Genomic DNA, 22,152 nt, shown 5'->3' on the forward strand with positions numbered 1-22,152 from the left:
TTATCAATTGTTCCTTGCATAATAATAGCTTGCAAGAGCACAGTCGACAATTGCAGCATTTTTGTTCGAGTTCATCTCCTAATTACGCCTAATTTTTTTTGCACCCAGTAGCTTGTAAATTTTCCCTGATATTTCCGGGGGTTGTAGAAATAATGTATTAACTCATTTTTATGTAAAGGCAATTGTATGTGACACTTGCTTATATTATATTGTCAATTGGATTGTGAAGTACCATAAACATATGTTGTAATTCGCCAAATTTCTACAAAATTTGTAGTTAAAATTGTCGCCTAATAGCTACCAAAATTAGTTCCGCATGATCGAGCGTTGGCCTAATGTCCTACTTCACCATTTTTATGCGGTTGTTTTGCCTAATTGCTTTTTTGTTCGATGCTTTGACTTTTTGAGTAACTTTTTCACGCTTGACTTCTTTATCTTGGCTTGATCTAAACTGTTCTTTCCGAATTTAAGTTGCAAACTTACTCTGCGGCAGGTTACTATTGGGTCCACTGAGAAGTGCGCCAATTCGTTTTGTTTCAGTTAAAATCATAGCAGTGGTCTTTAATAAGCTCTAAAACCATCATTTGAAAAGCCTTAGCGATATTATACCCCCTCACCGGCTATATTAAGGCTCAATTGACCCCCCGCGTGTCGTTTTGAGTGAAATTATGTTACTGTTTGCAGCCCCTCCGTTGTACTCGCCCACGCACGAACATACATACACACACAAACGCTCGTATTAACACAGGTGCAAATATCCACGCGTAATAGGCAGGTCTCGAAAGAAACGCCATCTAATTAACAATGAAGAATGTATGTCGATGAAGCACCAGTGTTTTGAGGTATTGTTTTGAGTTTAGAGACCTACAATGAGACCTAAAGTAAGACTTAAGTCTCGTTCTCAATTCATAAAATGATTTTTTTGCTTATTTATTTCAGATGCTGGTTCGATGCAGAGTTCCAATCAATTCAACTAGATTATTCAGCTAATATATTCAACATTCCAAATAATCCAACTGTTTTACAATCTTCCAAATAATCCAACTGCAATATTCAATCAACTTCTACAAACAACAATTGTACTGCTTTTTCAGTAAGTTAACTACATACAATTTTATCCAATGACAATCTAGCAATTTAGTCTCTTTCAAATTCAATCAAATATATTCAGGGAGGAATTGTGTAATAATTTTTATCCATGACACTGTGCCTCTTTAATAATTTTGACAGCAAGGTTGAGTGTAACAAAAAATTTGACGCGAATTTTGGGGAAAATGTTTTATTTGTTTCTATTACGAAAAGAACTAATTATCAGAGAAAGCTTATACTTTTTTATACGGTAGTGCAATTTTTACTAGTTTTTTGAACGTGTGAAACAGCGAGAAGAACCATGATAAATTCTTAAAAAATTTAAAAAATTATTATAAATCTGCCCTAAGTAATAAACATTTTTGACGTCCAACCCTTGTTAACAATACAAAGATCTGTTGAAAACTATTTGATCAGCTTAGATCTGCTTAATTTGAAGCAATATTTTCTAGAAGATATATGTAGGGCATCTGTTTTGCATTCCATAATCTTTCAACAGCTCAGCAATAGAAGCAATCTATCGATTGGGATTTAAAATTACAGATTAAATGGAATTCGACGGGGAAATTGAGGGTAGTGGGGTGACGGTGAAGGCATCCGACTACACCGATTCGGAGAGCATCATATCACGCGATTTGTTCCACCATCTAAATTATTCCTACAATTGCCTGATTCCCATCAACGGTTATTTCATCAGGAAGGATCTGAGCCATAATTCGAAGGCGTGCAAGCTGAGTATCTTGGGAATCATGGATTTTGAAATTGACATGTGTTTGTACGACACCAGAGGGAGGAGATTCACTGTTAGATTGAGACCCTATGTCGTTGAGAGTGACTTCGATGATGTGGTGATTGGAAGAAATTTGATAAGCAACGTGTCAAGTAGAGGGGGGTGAGTTTTATCTAAACTGCCCGATATCGGTCAAATTAATGGTGATATCAAAGAAGTCGCTCGTACAGCAGTCAAATCTGACGTATCGGAACTACGTGCCATCGCAATTGTCTTCTGATGATAATTAATCCATAATGTTTTGAAAGTTGGCATAAGATATGTGGAGAAATTAGGCTGATCAGTCAATTGCGCATGCGGAAAAAGTGCAGGCTATTGCTTAAATCTGAAATTGTTGCTAGCCCTAAACAGCAATAAAATACTCACGTGCACCTTTTAAAATGCCGAAAGTCTGCAGTGCCAGAAGTTGCTACTTAGCCAGAATCTCAATTTCGTTGCCTTTCGTCATTTTAAAAAGTGCGCGTTTCGTGTTTTAAACATGGTTAAGTGACTCTGCAGAAGTCACTTCGAAATTCTGACTTGATATCTCGAACCGCTTCGCGGTTCTCGATAAACGCCAGAAGTTCTCAGTGACTTCAAGCAGAGTCACTTAACCATTACTTCCATCTTTGAAAGTTTCTCAAATTGGCAATAAACTCGGGTTACTCGCTTGCATTAAACTGGTATCTGCCTTTTATGCTGTCAATTGTATTAGAGAGTTTTAGAAGTTAAATTTTCTGATCGTCACATTGCTACCATTTGATTGATGGGCAGCTTATAACATTCAATTGTTTTAGTGCTGGGGCATGGTAAGTCGTACGATGGTAAAGTCCGATGTAATTATGCCCAGTGGCAATGATTCGAAAATGCGGATCTCTTCCGTTTGTTTGTCCCCCCCCCCCTTCGCGTCTACGTCCCCCCCCCCCCCCCCACCAGTTCCCGCAGTTACCAGCGTATAATAAAGTAAACCATTATGTACAAATATGGCATGTGCTATAGGTGGGGGGGGGGGTGCAAAACATCCCAAAAATGCTTTGGAAGTGCTAATTTTTCTGCATCTTTTCCGTTTGTAATACGTTACATATTGACGCATGATTTTTTGCTCTATGATTAATCATACTGTAACTGGAGACGCATACCGCACTTCGGCTCAATGACGGAAGAGACCCAATTTTTTTAGTATCAGCTTAAAAAGGAGCCAAATTTACATTTCTCTACATAAAAACATTAACCTTGATCGGATTGTCATTTGCCTTCAGCTCATACAGTTGCTTTCTTACAGAAATGAACAATGGCTTTCTAACAAACTGTGCTAGAGGCACCGTTAAATTCACTTTAATACAATTATGAGACATGAATTCGCTACTAATTATGGCCTTCTTATTTTCAAATAAAAAATAGTTGTTGGGCGTAATTACAGTCGCGTTACTAGAAATCAGTTCTCTGAATGATAGGCTTTGATTTGATTTCTCACTTTTATGAGCACTATCTAATGCTTGTAATTAATCGTGGTCTAATCTTCAAATGTTTGACTTGTCCAAAGAAAATATTGGAACTGTTTCTTTGTCTGACGGTACAAATTGACCATCTAAAATCGAAACTTTAACAACTTTGTTATGGTATCACATAAATCGTTATTGATAGACATAGAACAAAAACACGCGTCAGTTTGTCCACACTGACTAATGGAAACAAAAAAGAGTGGGAGGTGCCAAGGAAACAGTTCCAAAGTGTGATCACTGTTGAGCTCAACTTGCATTTACTTCTGTAGTTAATGGATATGGGGATGATGTGTTGTTTTTGCAGCTGCTGTTAACCATATATCTTCAGATCAAAAACATTTCTGCGAAAGAGTATTGTTCTATTTTGGCTTACGAAAAAAACTGTCTTTTCGCTGTGACAACTTTAATAGCTTTTTTGTTTTACGGAATTAGTATTTGTTCAGGTAGCGTTTTGGCCTAAAAGCGAAATCGAGGAAACGACATCGTGAACAAATTTTTCCTGGCCTAGAGGTTAATTTTTATTTATGCAGTGCTTTTAGTCGATGACTTATCAAATAGAAACGTGCTTACGGTTAAGCATTTTTAGCCGTTTTTTATCCTTAGGTCAATTTTTTTTTGGTATTAGTTAATAGTCGACGTCAGCCCCTCATCGGATTTTCTTACTTGCTCTCGAAGAGGAGTAATGGTGATCTATTTTTCAAATCCGTGAATTCTATATTAGGTGATGTTTTAGAGGAAGTCAAATGCCGCACAAGAAACGAACTGTTTATGCCAATCTGCTGAACAACACTCAAAGGCAGATAGAGAATTTGGAGTTATTTTGTTGATCTTTTATTGTGAGATGGAGCGATCCAACTTGGTACGCTCAGCGAGCAAATAGCAATTTTTTATTACGTTCGGGTTTTGCGACGCAGTTTTTTTAGTTTTATTTCAACTTTATTGGAAAAAGGTTTGTGTCAATTATCTGAACTAGTTTTAATGCGTTTGGAAGCCCTTTTGACCATTGGACAAAAATATTAGACCTCTAGACTGTTTTGAGCTGTTTTTGCCAATTGGACCCTTAGTTACCGTTTTTTTAAATTATTCTTCCATGTCTTATTGCTTCTAGGGAGTTTTTTAGTTGAACTTAAGTGCTCAAATGATTGAAGTGATCTTTCCATTTGATAGATTTTAGTTTTTTTTGTTTTTATTATAGAAAATGGGGGTAATTTTAATCATCTTTAGCCACCCGTTGCACGTGTTGTAAACGTGTTGCACCCGCCTGTCATTCGCGAGCAATTCCTCGACATTAGTCGGTTTATGTTTTATTTCTGAATTTGAGCTTTGGGCTATAGTTTTTCTTGGTCACTATCTATGTCATATAGGTATCTGTTTTCATATAGATATCTGCTATTTGATTGTACAAAATTTTTTCCGGTTTTTAGTTGTCTTTTGCTGTTTAGTAATTATTTTACTAACATTATATAGTTTACTGATTGAGCAAAAATTTTTTTACAGGTTTTCCGGAACAATTTTTAGGAGGTAGCGTTTTAAAATTTTTAAGGAACTTTGAGACAATGTTTTTTTCTCTTTCCTTGGTTTTCTCTCTGTACTGTTCCTAATTTTTTTACATCACATGCAAGTCTTTCTTGAAGAAAGGCTATTTGTATTGCAAGTTGTTTTGCCATTAGTTATTTCAGAGTTGTAACGTGTTAAGAAATTTTATCAGATATTTTTACAGAAATCAATTTTGGGCATTCATCTTTTTTCATGTTTTTGTTTTAAATTGATAGAGTTATTCAGTAGGCTCATAATTATCTTTGATTTGGCGATTGGCAATGATTACTTCGGGTTTACTTCGCTTGGGTGCAGGAATCGTCGGCTATTTTTTAAAGATCTGTTCACACATTTTGATAATTTTTCTAGCCAATTTGAAGTGATTCTTTGGTCACGCCGAAGCAGGAAGTGTGGAGCAAAGAACCGGATGGTTTGGTGGTGTTGTTTTTTTTAAATTCTACAGTAGAGTGGGAATACGGTGTTTGAACAAAAATCGCTGTTGGTTTTTGTCAACATGCGGTAGTTAACTGTTTTTTCGATATTTTTGGTCAGATATTTCTGGCTGTTTCACCAATCAGTTCGTAGTGCCTTCTAATTTAGTCAATAACAATTCATCGAATTGCCGGTCAGTATTTGTCCTGCTACGGTTTTTACAGTCCAAATATTTGGATCGGATTGGTGCGCTTTCTTAAGATCTGTTCAGATTTTTCCGACTTTTTAATGTGAATAAGTAAAATTTGAGTATTGATTCTAGTCCCGCTGTAGAAGTAAAGCACTGGAGAAGTGTAACTGCAATTTTGGTTTGAAGCTTAATTTAATTTAATCAATCGTTACAGTGGGGTGAATATTTGGTGTCTTGACTAATTTTTGGTTTTTGAGATAACATTTTTCACGTGCCTAAAATATGACTTCGGTTTACGATGTTTTGAATATAGTGCAGAAATATATTAAAAACTTATTATAAACTTTCACACGTGGTTTAATTGCGTCTATTTGAACCTGCAGCTGCTGCTTTTCTGCCCGTGTTATAAAATATTAGTGAATTCTGTTTGCGTCTTTTTTACTCCTGTTGGCTTATCAGTCAGTCTTATTACTGGCAACCTCTTCGGTTTACCATTGAAAAAATTTTCTCAATTCTCATGTTGGAAGCAGTTAAATTATTTTTCTTTGTTTTGCATTTTTTTTGCTTAGAGGACACTAATTTTGAAAAAAATTCTGATATTTGCGAAACGTTCTTTGTTTCATGGATTTATCCAAGGTTTTTGTAGGGTGAACTTAAGCTATAGTCAGTAGTTATATAAATTGTTGTTGTTTTTGGTGATTTTTACGACAGTATTTTTGGAAAAATAAATTATTAAAACTAGCTGCCAGATTTTTTTTATTTGCGCATTTATAGACATATGCTTTGCTGACTGACAAAATTTGATTTTTCTGGAAAAATGTTGATGTTCCGGTCATAGGTTAATCCAATTAATTAGGTTTTATTCCAGGGCTATGTTTCATATTAATTCGCTTTTACGTTTGATAACGTTTTTTGTTTTACATAAGTCACGATTTTGCTCAGACTTACCTCACTCACTTTTTCAATTGGATCAATTTTAGATGCTTTTATTCATTGAATTACGCAATGTAGTGAATGTGGTGAAAATCAAGAGAGCAAAATCAAAGAAACGGGATAATCCAATAATCCCGGTCATTAAGTCATTAGGTTACCAAAGTTCAATGGAACGATTGCTAGCTGGCATCGGTACTAAGCAGAATAGCCTTCATTTTAGAAGCTGAATTAAGTATAATTTTCGAGCCTATCTGAAATTGTGCGCTCAATTAGAACAGTTTTTGACACTTTCGGTTAATTACGATATCCTCTTTTTTTGTGTTTCAATCCTTAATTGCGTAAAAGGAGGTTAACTGCGGCTATTTTTCGCGACATTGGCTGGCTATAGTGAAATTGATTTTGATCGAGGCAGCAGCTCTATTGAATTTTTATTAATGATTATTCATTAATCTTTGAATTGATTTGTTGTCAGTATATATGGCGAGGATGCTTTTGAGCTTTTTCTTTCTTTTTGAGCGTTTGAAGTGTTTTTTCTGAATGTTTGCTTGCAGTTCTGGTCGATCAATTTGTTGCGTAATTTGTTTTGGTTCATTTAGTTGAGATATTTTATGATCATTAGATTTTTTGGCTATTCATAGCTAAATGTTTTTGACCGTAAGTGCATGAAAATTAAAGGCAAATTGGTTTAAATGACAGCTTCGTCTGTTATTCAACGTTACCTTTTATTTCAAAGAAGACTGCTTCATTTATAAGACAAATCGGCAAAATCAAAATTTCAATTTTTTTGATTGACTTTTATTTACACTTAATTCATTTGCTTGTCGGTTATTAATTTTTCCAGGAGTCAGTTTTTTTTCTGACGAATGTAATGAATTTTCAAATAGGTTTCAACTGATTGAATAATTTTTGTTGCTCAGTTGTGTAAAAGCACTTTGATTGATTAAGATCTAATTTTATAACTGACTTTTTTTGCATTTTGTGATCCTAAAATTTAAACTTTTTGAGTTCCGGATTTTATAGTTTGTGATTATCGGCCCTAATTTTGCTAATGAACTACGTGTCTAGATCTCTAAGGACAGTGTTGAGATCTGGATTCTCTCACCATGATTATTACCCGGGCGGTTTTCTTGAGTTTGCAAGTGTTTGTCCGTTTTAAAATTTTGACCACTTCTGCTTCACCAGATAGTTTGTTTCTGTTTTTGTTACAAAAATTGAATAATTGCCTAAGATTTGATTTTGTTATTGTTTATCAATTTGTGTAATTTATGAAATTTTCGATCATACATGACCTACCTCGCTAAATGACTTCTGCACTCGTTTTACTTATAATTTGAGAATTTAAACTCTAACTGAACTTCGATAAAGATAGGATCGCGTGAAACAGATAGTTAACATGCTATATTGCTTGAAAGACATTTGTGTTTGTAATTAAGTTCGAAAATAATGATATAATTAAAAATCTGATTGTAATTTTTGATTGGCTTTTTGCCTTTGGTCTGGATAGTTTTTTTTTTAACTAGGAATCTTTTTCGTGGCTTATATTCTGGCAATCTGCCAGCTATGTTTCTTGAAGTTAGAGAGTTTCAATGCAAATTGGTCTTTTTGGCACCTGCTCTCAAAGTTTAGCATTTATGTCAGTCTGTTGGCATTCCCTTTTTCAGTTTTCGTCTAATCATTTTCCTTCCTAGTGGTTCCGTAAGATTAATTTAGCTACCCTGAAAGGTAATCACTTGAATGTCGTTTAAGAGAAAATAGTCAGCGACGTTTGATACTTATGTTTTTATTTACGACTAAAGGTGTTATAATTTGGTGTCCTTTAGATGTTCCAACTAACTGGGTTATCATCTCTAAACCATAAACACTATTTGTTTTCTAGCATTCATTAGCTTTCATATGACCTCTCACTCATGACGTAATCCTTTTTGAGGCGTTAGTGTATTTTCTTTCCCCATTTCATTATTTTTGGTAATATTTTCAGAGTCGAGGTTCTCGGACGCCGAGTGACGTTTGAAAGTGACCGGAGCGACGAGTTGATCAAATTGACTCTGTACCAGGACTCGTTCTCTTTCATCAGAAGTGGGTATCGCAATAAATACGTCGTCGTATATGTAGATGGATCGTGTTTTGGTAAGTTGGGATTATTATTAACTTGGTTTTAAGTTGCAAATTTAAGCTTGAATGAAAACAAAGCGATATGGCTATTAATTTACTCTTAATTTAAAAAACTATATAGCCATTAAGGAATCAAGTTAATAAAAAGACTCAGCCACATAAACCTCAAGGCAGCTCAACTTTAAACCCAGCATTGGGACACTGGCGTCCCCGTGTCAGAGCAGTACGTACCTCGGGTGACTACGATTTATGTTCGAATAGATATACTTAGACAATTACCGGTGCATGCACTTCATCTCAATCATCTGAATGCCTTCATGCAATTTTTACACTGTTTTTTCCTTCCTATTTTGACTGGATGCGTGCTATTTTGACGCACAGTCTGATTGCTGAATCATGCATTCACTGTGCGTGATCACGCTAGCTCGGTGTTTTGAGATCTAAAATTTTTATAGTTGAGCTGATTATCCGACTGCTCATTTTTTTTACCACAGGTGAATTTGTACCGCATTTTTCATCAGATGTTTAATATGTTCAAGCAGCCTTTTAGCTAAAATTGAAAATGACTAAAATTGACGTTTATTCGTTTATTGTTAAATTTTTTTGTTCTCTCCGGTTTTTGTCAACAATTTTTGGATTTGGACTTAAAGAAATAACGCCCTCTACAGTTGATTTGAATGAGCAGATTTGGCTATTTGGAATTATGCATTTTTTAAGAAAAAGCTTTTTATCAGCCTCCAGATGTTGTATGTAGTTGACAGTTCAATTGTTTCTTAGGGTTTAGTTTTCAAACTTAGAAAAAGTTTGTTCCTAATGTCATTGTTTGCTCTCGCCTTTTGCTATTCTGGCAATACTTTCTAACGGTTTTAGTGTGTGAATCCATTTTCAGCTTTTTTTGCAGCCAAAGTCTAATGATGCTAACGAATTTCTATTAAAAATGGAATTTTTAATTGTTTCCAATATACTGTTTTTTTTTGCTTTTTGTCCCGAGCTTCTGTTTATCTTATGATCAAAAGCAAAGTCATTATTGAGCAAAATTTATTTGACTTAATCATTTAAATTGATTGAATGAAATTGGTTTTCAGAAGCCTAGTAAATGTTGTGCACTCAGCACAAACTCATCCCTCAGTTCCAGCAGGTCATCAATATGCTTCAAAGAAGCCTAGTCTAGTGATGCCTTTAAGCAGTTTAAAGGCACTTGGCCAGAAATCCTTAAACAAAATTGCGCTCTTTGGCAAAAAAATGGATTTAAAAAACCAATAAAATTTCAAAAAAATAAAGGTTCAGTAAATTTTTGGAAGTAGTTCAGCATTGCCATGAATGGAACATTAGACGCACAAAAATAAAATTTGCCAATTTGTTTCTATTTATTGCTTTTATACTTGTTGTAAAGTTGAGATTGTAGTTGAGCATGATGAGCAAATTCCTTACCCTTACACCAATAGATTTAGAACTACAGCTAGTTGCGTCATTGGGTTGTTTCGATGGATCTACATGTACTTCTCGCTTTTCGTACCTTCTCAAGATCAACTTAAGTTATTATTGATTTAATTTCCTCCAATGGGCTCTCGTTCCTCAACTATGATTAATAACGTTAAGATTTCTTTCAATTTCAGTTCCTTTACAGCTTAGATCTGATTGCCTTCTCTCACAGTACGAATTGAAGCGTATTTTCTCAAACCGCATATACTTCTAACCAAATGACACAGTTTAGATTCCAGGGGCTCTTGGGCTGTTTTGCTTGCCGTTGCATACAAAAGTTCAGCAATTTTTTGAGCAATAGTGAAGCGATTAAGTATTGAGAATCGGTAATTTTATAATGGTTATCAATAAAAAGGAACTTTGCATAAGGTTTTGGTTTAATAATTTCCTCATTTTTCACAGGGTGAACAGTAAAGCTTCCACTATTTCTTTTTACAATTTTTTGTCTTGGATTTTTAATTTTACCAACCGACAACGTAGTTTACGCGTTCTTGATAATGTATACTACTGTTCATTTTGTTTTGCAGAACTCTTTCATCGGCAAATATTATAATCCAAAGATGATTGAAAATTGGGTGATCTCAATTTTGCCAAAAATGAGAATTCTTGAACGTATATTTTTAATTGTTTGAATATGAAAAAAGTATGCTCACTTGCTGATTTACATCTGTGTTGTCCAGAAATCAATTCTAACTTCACGTGCAGTACTTACTGATGTTTTCCAGTACTATTCCTTTTTTACATGTAAATTGATAAAACTTGATGTTGACGTGTGATTGATACCTACGATAAAATGCTAGTAAACATCACATGTCACCGAAAGTTATTTTTATGTAATATAAAAGGGCGCTTATAACTGGGTATATAATTCGATCAAGTTTTGGGCCTATTGCCACTGTTGTCAAACATCAATTCTAATTGAATTATTTGACTACACGATTTGTCTCTGTGTTCCCCTTAACCGATAGGTTATGGGGCCAGAGCTTTTATGAGATAAGTAATCAGCCCGCTCTAAAAATAACACTATGCTGTTTTGTCTCTGCGCTGCTTTAGAGGATTGTTGACGTCAGTTGGAAAACGAACGAGAGGACAAGACTTGTAGTCAAGCAGTGGTCAAGAGTCAGAAGGAAAGCAAGTGGGACTGAAGCTCCAGTGTGCTCTAATTACGTTGGAGAACGAGTTTGTGTAGCTGATTGGAGGACTGCTGCTGGTAGAGAACGAGCTTGTGTATCTGATTGGAGACTCTGTTTGGATGGAGGGGGTTCTGTAGCTGATTAGATGACTCTGTTGGTGGAGAGAGAGCATCTGTAGCCGATTGTGGACTCTGTTTTTGGAGAGGGAGCATCTCTTGCTGCTTGTGGACTCTGTTTGTGTGGAGGAGATTGTGTATCCAATTTGAGGACTCTGTTTGTGGAGAGGGAGCATCTGTAGCCAATTGTTGGACTCTGTTTGTGGCGAAGCTTGTGTAGCAGACTGGGTAACTCTGTTTGTGGACACGGAAGTTGTGTAACTGTGTGTGTGGCTTTGTTTGTGGAAGCTTGTGGGGGTGTTTTGTGTTCGAGTAGATGTTTGTGTAGCAGAACTTTCTAGGAGGACTTCTCCGGCTTACTTAGTATTGCTGAGAACAGCTCAGTTTAAACAACTGTTTTTTTAGCCTCATTTCTCATTGTGCTATCCTCACTGTGCTCATAGTGCTATCTTGTTGCATTCTCAATGTGCTAAAAGCATTTTTGGCTAATACAGCGACACACCGATTCGTCGCTTAATAACGAGGCCACCAACAGGCAACACATTTATCTAAACGCTAAAAAAACACTTAGGAGTTTTGCTCTAAGGCCGATTATTTTCAACTCATCCTATAGCAAAAGAGCAAAATCTTACGTAGAACAGTTTTAGCTTTCGAGTAAACCACAGTAACACAGGGTATATAGGCTAAACGAATAAAGTTTGAGTTATAACTAGGTAAAAAGGAAAAACTATAAAAAAGAATTTAAAACAGACAGGTAAAAATTGAGTTCGAAGTCAGAGAGAATAATTTTTAGTGGGCGTGAGGATGATTTCCTATATTTTGCGGAACAGTTTGAAGCTCGTATGCACTCGTTGATATTAGGAAAAAGCTTTAACTGGCGATGCCACGCATGAAGATATGCCTACTGTTAAAAATGGCGCATCAGAGGAACAAAGAGCACACGCTGTAAAAAAAAAGGAAGAAAAGAACTAGAAGAGAGGAAAGGACTTTATGGTACGAACTTGTTCGAGCTTTAGATAAAAAGTCAGTTCTGTTTCTGAGACCACATAAAGGTGATGGTACTGAAGCTTGGGATATATTTTGCAAATGGTTGAAGAGTTTCGAGAGACCGCAATTATATAAACTAATATCAGAATTAACTAGCCTTAAAAAGAGCTTGAATGAAAGCAGAGTAGACTACTTAACGAGAGCAGACGACATGAATTACAATTTGACACTGGGGAACGAAGGCAAGAGCGAGAAAATGTTTATTTCAATAATTGTGAATGGACTACCTAAAGAATACGAGAGCTTCACCACACTCGTAAAATTGAGTAAAAAAGAGAAGAGTTTAGAAGAAATTCAGCGGGACCTTACCAATTTGGATAATGAGAATGTTCAAAAGAAAAGTGAGAGTATTTTCTACACTAAAGAACGAAAATGCTTCAAGTGTCAAAAGGTTGGACACATATCTAAGGATTGTCTACTTAAGAAGGCAAATACAGAACAAACAAGGGGGCAACCAATAAAGTGATTTAAATGTGGCGAGCAGGGTCACATCTCCAAGTTTTTAAGAAACAGAAACCAGAGAAAAAGTTTGTAAGCCAGAGCAGAAAGTTTAATCAAAACAATCAATCGGGGTCTCAGAGTTTAGTTGAAAAACCAAAAACGGAGTGTGAAGAATACTTCTCATTCTTTCAAACCGCAATCAATAATCCTTCGTGTGAACTAGTGTTAGACTCTGGAGCAACAAGTCATATGAATAAGGATGAAAGCTTTTTTTTTGGGATTGACAAAGAATATATAGGGACAATAACTAACGCAAATAATTGCAAAAGTTCAATTGAAGGACGAGAGACAATTGAGATAAGAACAGAGGATTCAAAAGGGTGCCAGCGGAAATTAAGATTGTCAAATGCAATATTTGTTTCTGATAACTCGAAAAATTTGGTCTGTGTCGAAACTTAGAGCGGCTGATAATGAGGTTTTGTTCGGCAAGGACTTAGAGATCAGAACTAAAAACGGAACGATTTTCCCATTTGAGGAACATGACAATCTTTTCCTCTTGAAAACAGTGAATTCAACAGGTACAGAAAACTAACTTAGTCAGTGGAGACCGGCTAAGTTTATGGCACAAATGTCTAGTACATAATATTGAAGATCTTTTGAAATTAAAGGATCATGCCGTAGGACTCAGAATAAGTAAACTTGACGTAGGGAATTGTGAAATATGTCAATTGAAAAAGTCAATGAAGCCTCTCGTTCCGAAAGATTCCGGGACAAGAGCTAAAGATGTCTTAGAAATATTCCAAACTGATATTTTAGGGCCAAGTTCCTAAAGACAAGAGATGATGCAATAGAAAAGGTCCGGCGATTCTTTGCAGATATACGAAAACCAGGAACGTTGGTGTGCAATGGTGCTGGCAAATTCAGTTCGAACGAGATGGCAATTATGTATAAAGCAAGGCGTATGACTAGGGTTTTCCGCACCTTATACATCAGAAGACAAAGGCGAAGTTGAACGTAATTGGCGAACAATAACACAATGGCGAGATGTCTAATCGAGCAATCAGGACTTGATAAGACATACTGGTCTTGTGCAATAAACATGTCAAGTGACATTAAGAACTTTCGTTACCATTCGGGGATCAAAAGAATACCATTCGAAGCAATGTATGGGCAAAAGCCGAATTTTGAAGCACTGAAACTTTTTAGTTGTACTGCTTAGGTTCATATTGAGAAATCATTCCGAAGGAAAGTAGATCGGACTTCACAAAAAGGTATGTTCTTGGGATCATCAAATAACAGCAAAACATATCTTATAGGACTAAGGGATGAAAAAGGCACATTTAAAGTTAGTCTAGAAACGTAACTTTAAACGAACAGAAAATGTTCAATAATAACTCGTTGAGTGGAGGTCAAAAACGGTTAGAATAGGAAGCAGATCTGAATCCAGTAGCATTCTTAAATGACTTGATAAATTATAATGTGATACCTAAATAAACAGAAGAAGCAATAAAAGACAAAAATTGGTACGAAGCAATGAAAATTCATATAATTCAGAGTATAATTCATTAGTTGAAAACAACGTGTGGGAACTTGAAGATAATCAGGAAATCAAACCTATTGATAGCCGTTGGCATTGTGCTCTGAAGTGGGGGCCTAGCGGAGAAATAGTGAGATATAAAACCAGATTGGTAGCTAAAGGTTTTAGCCAAGTACCAAGCAGAGTCTACAACGAGACCTATTCACCGACAACGCGCCTCTCAATTTTCAGGATACTTTTTAGCTATGCACTCTGTAACGGTTCTGAGCTCAAATAAATGGACATTATAACTGCATACTTAAATGCTGACATTGGTGAAGAGATCTTTTAGCAGTAACCTGAGGGTTTGAAAAGTTCAATGAGCATAGAAATCTATTAGTCTATAAGCTTAATAAAAGTTTATATTGAGTGAAACAATCTGGTAGGAATTGGTACCTTTCAATAAAAGTTTTCTTGGGGGTTTGGGTTTTGTTCAATCTGTTCAAGTTGAGTGCCTCTTTATAAAAAAGACAAAGGAGATATAGAGGGAATGATCTGTCCTTGGGTACATGATATGGTTATGTTAGGAACTCTACAAAAACTTTTGCGAAAACTTCAAAAGAAGGCAGTGAAAAGTTTAAAGTAAGTAGCTATGGTAACCTGAGTTGGTTCTCAAACATTAAAATAGAATGGATAGAAAACAAAATAATGCTAAGCCAAGAGGATTATATAGAATAACTAATAGAGTTTAAAATGAGTGACTGTAGGACACTGGAAAAATGTCTAGATGTTAGTTCAAAACTTTCAAAACTTGATTCACCAAAAATAGGAAGCAAAGAATATCAAGATATGCAGTCTTGTGATTATAGGGGAAAAGTAGGATGTTTAAAATATTTAGCGTTGAGTACCAGACCAAATATTGCACAAAAAGCTAATTTTTTGAGTTCGTTAGAAGAAATTCCGGGGAACAAGCATCGGAACGCCGCAAAATCTTGCCTACGCTACTTGAAGGGTACAAAGTCTGAAAAGCTTATATATACATAGGAAGTGTGATCAATTGGATCTAAAAGTTTTTTCGGATTCTGACTGGGCTGGTAACCTAGATAGCAGAAAAAGTACGAACGGTTTGTTTCAAGCTTGACAATAGTTCAGGAGCAATTAGCTGGGCTAGTAAGTTACAATAGTGCGTATCAACCTCCACAGCTGAAGCTGAACTGAATGCAGTAGAAGAGGCAACAAAGAGGCGGCACACTTAGCAAACCTTTTGAAGGAAAGGAACATAGAAGTTGAAGAACCTTTACAAGTGTTTGTAGATAATCAAGCATGTAGTGCTCTTAGTAAGATTTCCATGAACCATGGCAAGACTAAGCGCTTTGCGTTGAAAGTGAACTTCATTCGGAACTTAGTCGAGAACAGACTATTAGAGCTGAACTACTTGCCTACCGATCGCCTGCCGGCAGATACCCTAACAAAGGCTTTGGGGAGAACAAAAATATCACTTCCGTGATTTTCTCCTAGGTTCAAACACTTATGATAGGAGGGCTATTAAATGTATAATATTAATTGTTTGAATATGAAAAAGTATACTCACTTGCTGATTTACATCTTTGTTGAGAAAACAGTGCTTATTTCACGTGCAGTTTATATTGATGCTTTCGAGTACTATTCCGTTTTTATATGTGAATTGATAACACTTGGTGTTGACGTTTGATTGATGCCTTTGATAAAATGCTAGTTAACATCACATGTCACCGAAAGTCATTTGTATGTTATATAAAAGGGCGGTAATAACTGGGTATATAATGCGATCAAGATTTGTGCCTATTGCCACTTTTGTCACACATCAATTCTAATTGAATTATTTGACTACACGATTTGTGTTTGCGTTCCCTTAAAAAGTAGAGGCCCCAGAACTGAACCATGCGGCACTCCAACTCCAATTGTTTTCCTTGATGATAGTTGAATACGCATTCTAAATCTGTGACTTTTGTTCGATAGATAAGAAGACATGAGTTATTGTATCGGCCCTCGGAAGCCCAGATCAAGAAGTAAGTTAACCAGGTGTTTATGGTTCACTGTACCAAAAGCTTTTCGTTAACCCGAAGAATGTAGCTCTTTTTTTGATGAAGTCTTTATTTCACATGTCTTTTGTTTTTAATACGTTAGCTGGACTAGAGTGCTACCTGTGAACATTTTTCTTATGAAGCCTTACTGTTTTTGAAACAGAACATTGTTTTTGTTGTGAAAACTGCTGTATTTGAACGAATAAGATTTTTTCAATTGTGTTGCTGATTGTAGGTAGGATAAAAATATGCCTAAATTTGTTCGGATCAACAAAGTGTTCCAATTTATGGAGGGGAATAACTATTGCCTCTTTCAAACATTCTGGGAATACGCGCTTCTTGTTGTAGTCATCAAATGGTACTGTTTCTACAGGAACAAGCACAAATTTAGTCTTTGACAGTGAAAATGTTCACACAGTGATGATCTTGTGAAAACATAATACCAATTTGTTTTTTTTTGTTCTATTCGATCTCATTATTTGTTTTTGACTTTGAAAGTAGGCGTCATTTTAGATGCAACTGCAAAAAAATTATCGAACAATCCGACACAGCTTATTGCCTTATGGAAGCTTCCATTTTTTTTGTGTTGGAATTAAATTTTCTTTGATAAAAATTGCGTAACTTTTTCCATTTAGTTTTTGCAACTTGTTTTTTTCTATTGTACTTTAGTTTACTTCATGCAGTTTTGTCTCGTAAGCAAGTTTGATAGAGGTTATTTGTCAGTGAAGCTAAATTTCTGAACTTCGTTATCCACCCAAACTTGTTAGACGTTAACTTGTTTGGATACTTTTGTTGGAATAAACTGATTCTGGTAGCGTCCACGAGCCCATGAAACTTCATAAAATCTGCTTTTAAATAATCATCGCCGTAGCGCTTTTTAAGAACTCAGCCAAAAACCTAACTTAGCTTGAAATCCATGTTTGGCAAAATTGAGGAATAATTAATTTTTTTCCAGAGTCTCGCAGTAAAGGGTTGATCTGTATCTAATTGTAGTTTGCAAGGAATTAAATCCGTGTAATGTTGAATCAGTAGTCTTGATGGTAGAGGTCTCAATTTCATATGTTAATACGCTACATCAATACTGCTTTTATGGGTGGTTTCCCTTGTGCTGCAAATTTTATGACAGTTACGGAAGTCAAACTCGTAGGGAACGTTTTTTTTAAGCTATTAATTGTCACCATGGTTTCCTTATGTCGATATTCAGATCACCACATAGGAAATGGATATCGCCAGGTTTTTTCAACATCTTCGAGATAGTCTTGAAATACTTCTGTAAAATTTTTTTAGGATGCAATTGGTTTCATTTACGTGTCTGTGATTAAAACACTCTTTTTGTGACTTTTAGTTATACCGAAAAAAAATCTGACAGAAATTATTTTGTATGTAGACACTTCATGCCTTCTAATTTTTTTTGAAAATTGGTTGCAACTCCTTTCGTTTCTGTTACATGCAATTAGTTTCTGATCGCCATGTTTTTCAAAACAGTGTGTGTCGCAATGTCATTGAGCCATGTTTCAGTGAAACATATTTAAATAGGTTTAATGTCTAATGCTGATTGATACTCGTGCAACCAGTTCATCAATTTTTTTTACGTATTGATCTAATATTTTGATGATTTATTGTTTCATTTGCGCTCATAATTATGTTTTTGGACATCAAGACAATGATTCTGTTGTTTTACCTGTTCTCTTGGTTTTGCGAATTAAACATGGTCAAAAACTCCTCATTTTGCCTATTAGAATCCCAACCAAAACAAAACTGTTTATTGACAGAACAGACATAACAAACTAACTTTTTTCTTTCCCGAAATTTATTTGCGAGTCTTTCAAGGAAAGGGGTTTCATGAGGATTTTCTATCAAAGTTAGCAGTTCTATATTCAATAATTGGTTTTGGATTCTGAAGGTATTAGTGCGCTTAGTCTCATTGGAATCTTGTTACTATTTCTCTGTTAAATGTTTCAGCGGTTGATGAGATTGGTGCGAAGTTTACTGGATTAGTGCCTAATGCTTTCGTTTTTGGTTGGTACTGTTGATGGAGGTGCCGACGCTACATTCATGAGTTCATCCGGCTGTGTCTTGTTTTTGTTCCTCACAGAAATGCTTTTGTTCCGCTAGTAATCTGAGTGGGAAAAGAGACGTATTGAGAAATTTTAACCCTTAATTGTTTCTGATTCATGTATTGCGTTTCGAGTAGCTTTTGACGCCCAGAAGATTTTTTAACGGAATTTTGCCTTGCTGTGTTAGTTTGGCCTATTTTTGCTTCAACTGTTTTAATTGGAGATACAGATTGGTATCATTTGTCGTTTTTTTCTGTCTGTTAAAATTTGAAGTTTTTTTCGTCAACATTTTTGTGGAAAAACTTTGATCTTTGTGCTTTTTGGCTAATAGATCGAATGTGTTGTATCTGAATGATATCTGGGATGCGTTTGTTTTCCTGTTTCTGTTTGAAACAATTTAAGTTTCAGCCTTTTTTTCGTACAATTTGTCTTGAAATTTATTTTTCGTTTGGCTTGTTGATTTTCATGTTAGTAACTTTAGCTTTGATTGACTTTTGCTTCTCACTTACGGTATTCAAACGCATAGTTTTTTTCTCGATATCTCAAGCAACGGTTTGAAGTGCATTTGCACGATTAAATTTTCATCATCCGTGGCTTAGTTGACTTAATAAAATGACCTCCACACCTTGTAGCTTATTTTTGTTTAAAATTAGTTTGACCGAAGAAAATCATTTGTATAATAAACGTCACTGTTAGAAAGACTGTGGAATTAAATCAAAGAAAAAAATAGCATTTTAGCTGTCGATGAATTCAACTCGGTTCCTTATCTATTTCTAGCTAATTGCTTCGGCAGCAATTCTATTTGGCAGCTATATTCGGTAGTCTGCTGGCTATGTCTATACAACATTAACGAAGAAAGAAGCAATCTGGTTAGGCTGAAACAATCTGGTCTTGTTGTTTTGGAGAATATGGTCTAATCTAAATCTTTTTTCGTGAAATGTTGGTCGAACTAGTTGCCTAGTTTATTTTTATTTTTCAAATCCCAGAGCCTTACGTTGATTCGAATTTCCTTGTGCCAAATATGTATTTGAGAACTTCAGATCATTTGGCATCGTATTTGGCTGTCCGTTTAGGTAACGGAAGGTCCAATCCAGCGCCAGGAATTGGACTTTACTGGGGGAATCATCACCCGTTAAACATCATCCGATCTGGAGATCTTCGGTCCACGAATAATGGAGCAGAACTGGAAGCCGTTATTCTGGCTCTGAAGACTGCTCTAGCGAACAACGAAATCCAAAATTTGATAATCAGAACGGATTCCCTTTTGACCGTAAATAGCGCTACCAAATGGATTCGGAAATGGAGGCGAAACGATTGGCGAAGTTACAATGGCTCCCCTGTCAAAAACCAGAGTCTTTTGAAGACAATAGATGATCTGCTTTATGACGCACGATGCTGCAATATTGATGTTCAATTCGTTCACATCCCAGGCCATAAAGGAGAGTATGGCAACGAAATGGCGAATAAATTTGCACAGTGGGGCGCTAAAAAATTTCGACACTGTTAACAGAGCAGATTACGAGCAACTGCCTGGTGTTATAAGTATGGCTCCAGATACATAAAAAACTGACTTTATTTTGAGCCGAGTACAGATCAATTGAAATGTGCTCAAGATTAGTGCAGTGTTTGTAATTATTTGAGTAAAGTATTTTATTACATTTTTAGTAATATATTTTTAGTAATATATTTATAAATATAAAACATATATTTTAGTAAAATAATTTATTACTTTATAAATTTTAAAAATGCTGTCTATTTGCGCTGAAAAATTTTGCGTATCATTCATAACGATTAGAAACTTTTTGTCCTTTGTTTTTAACAACTATTTGAAATGAGTACTGACCAATTAGCCGACTAAAAGTTTCTTGTATGGACTTTCTTCATACATTCAATAAATTCTTATTATTTTGTAACTATAATAGTTGGGGTTCAGGGGTATTTTCGGGCTGACAAATTTTTGATTTAATTTTTAGGTGAGCAATATGCGGCTTTTAGAAAACGGTGGCCATTTAGAAAATAGGCGACAGATATTACAAAGAGTTGATAGATTTTTTTAAGACATATACATGAGATGTATATCAAAGATGGTTGTTCAAATTCGAAAAATGAACATAAAAAGAGTTGAAATGGAGCTATTTGGAAAGGCCGCTAACCTTAAAATGATTATAATTATGCTCAATTTCATCTTTTATCAGTTTTTGAAACTTCGTTTTTATCAAATTTATGGTTCAGACTTTGAATGATCGCTAGAAGTCTTAATGAAAACTTTTTTTCGTCTGCATAGGGCCTAGAACGTTTTCCATCTTAACTTGGAGAGCATGTGATGTCCTTCAATTCAATTTTACAGCGCAGCTTTTGGATTTTTTTCGGCAAGTAAGCTTCCAAGTGCCTCTGAGATGCCAAAAATGCTGCTTTGATTGTACTTTTAAATGAATACTTTGAGATTACCGGCTTTTTTGTATGCATTTTTTGCTCATGATCTTTGTCAGCTTCTTTCAGAGAGAACCGTTAATTGCTATAAGTATTAAGCTATTGAAATTATTTTTTTGAAATTGAGTTCACTTTAATTATCAAATTCCTTTAAAACTAACGCAGCCAATTAACCCACGGTTTAACTTGTATTCAAAAATCAAGCCATTGCCAACACTTTTTCTCCGCCAGCTTTGATCCAAATTGATATCAGGGCTGCTCACTTCCGCCATTTCCGGTGATGGCTGTTTTTCCTTTGGCTGTCATCCTTCGGCTGTTTTTCTTTCCCAGATAGTTATATTGCGTTTCTAGCACAATTTGTGTAAAATTCTTGCACAATTTGGAGTTAGAAACAATTGGACTCGCACACGGACTCGGTCAGTTGTTTGTTAAGATGATGGGAAGGCCAATTGTGCACCTGGAATTGGGTGTTTTGGACTACTATTAACTTCTGAACACCCATCGTTGTAGGGAGTGATTTTCTATTATGGACGCTGAAATTAGCAAACCGATTATCAAAACTGGCTGAATATTTACGATCAGTGGTACCACTGACTGAATCAGGCATTGGAAGAAAAATAACCGGAGGATGTGGGTGGGAACTCCCGTTGTGAACCGTGATTCAATGTAGACCTTTGATGAGATTTTAGTTCGGGCTGAAGATTTTGCCGTTAACTGAAGATTCGTTCACGTTACGGGGCATAAAGGGGATTTCGAAACGAAATGGCCGCTAGGTTTGACGTAGTGGAGTCAAAAACTTTTAGACATGCAAAAAATGTGGCTGATAGGTTTGGACAGATGAGGTTGGGAGTCAATACAGTTTTAATCTTGAACCCATTAATTAGTTATTAATGGATATTTTGAAGTTCACTTTAATTATCAAATTCCTTTAAAACTAACGCAGCCAATTAACCCACGGTTTAACTTGTATTCAAAAATCAAGCCATTGCCAACACTTTTTCTCCGCCAGCTTTGATCCAAATTGAGATCAGGGCTGCTCACTTCCGCCATTTCCGGTGATGGCTATTTTTCCTTTGGCTGTCTTCCTTCGGCTGTTTTGCTTTCCCAGATAGTTATATTGCGTTTCTAGCACAATTTGTGTAAAATTCTTGCACAATTTGGAGTTAGAAACAATTGGACTCGCACACGGACTCGGTCAGTTGTTTGTTAAGATGACGGGAAGGCCAATTGTGCACCTGGAATTGGGTGTTTTGGACTACTATTAACTTCTGAACACCCATCGTTGTAGGGAGTGATTTTCTATT

General features: G+C 35.7%; 2 protein-coding genes across 2 annotated transcripts in view; one reads left to right on the plus strand and one right to left on the minus strand.

Annotated features, from left to right (window-relative positions):
- LOC142337872 (leucine zipper transcription factor-like protein 1) overlaps positions 1 to 22,152 on the minus strand; it is a 458,027-nt gene that overhangs the window by 397,805 nt on the left and 38,070 nt on the right. The window lies entirely within an intron of this gene.
- Positions 944 to 20,230, plus strand: LOC142337871 (ribonuclease H1-like). The gene is made up of 4 exons (XM_075387472.1): positions 944 to 1,093; positions 1,633 to 1,981; positions 8,430 to 8,578; positions 19,492 to 20,230. The coding sequence occupies exons 2-4, from the start codon at positions 1,638 to 1,640 to the stop codon at positions 19,923 to 19,925; spliced, it is 927 nt and encodes a 308-aa protein (XP_075243587.1). The 5' UTR covers positions 944 to 1,093; positions 1,633 to 1,637; the 3' UTR covers positions 19,926 to 20,230.

This window comes from Convolutriloba macropyga, chromosome 4 (genome assembly GCF_964194025.1).
Source record: "Convolutriloba macropyga chromosome 4, txConMacr16.3, whole genome shotgun sequence".
Taxonomy (NCBI): Eukaryota; Metazoa; Xenacoelomorpha; order Acoela; family Convolutidae; genus Convolutriloba; species Convolutriloba macropyga.

Excerpts from the sequence above, each read along its gene's own strand:
- LOC142337871 (XM_075387472.1), top strand. The coding sequence starts at position 1,638 with ATGGAATTCGACGGGGAAATTGAGGGTAGTGGGGTGACGGTGAAGGCA. Across the intron at positions 1,982-8,429 it reads AACGTGTCAAGTAGAGGGGG|AGTCGAGGTTCTCGGACGCC; the intron begins GTGAGTTTTATC and ends TAATATTTTCAG. Across the intron at positions 8,579-19,491 it reads TGTAGATGGATCGTGTTTTG|GTAACGGAAGGTCCAATCCA; the intron begins GTAAGTTGGGAT and ends CTGTCCGTTTAG.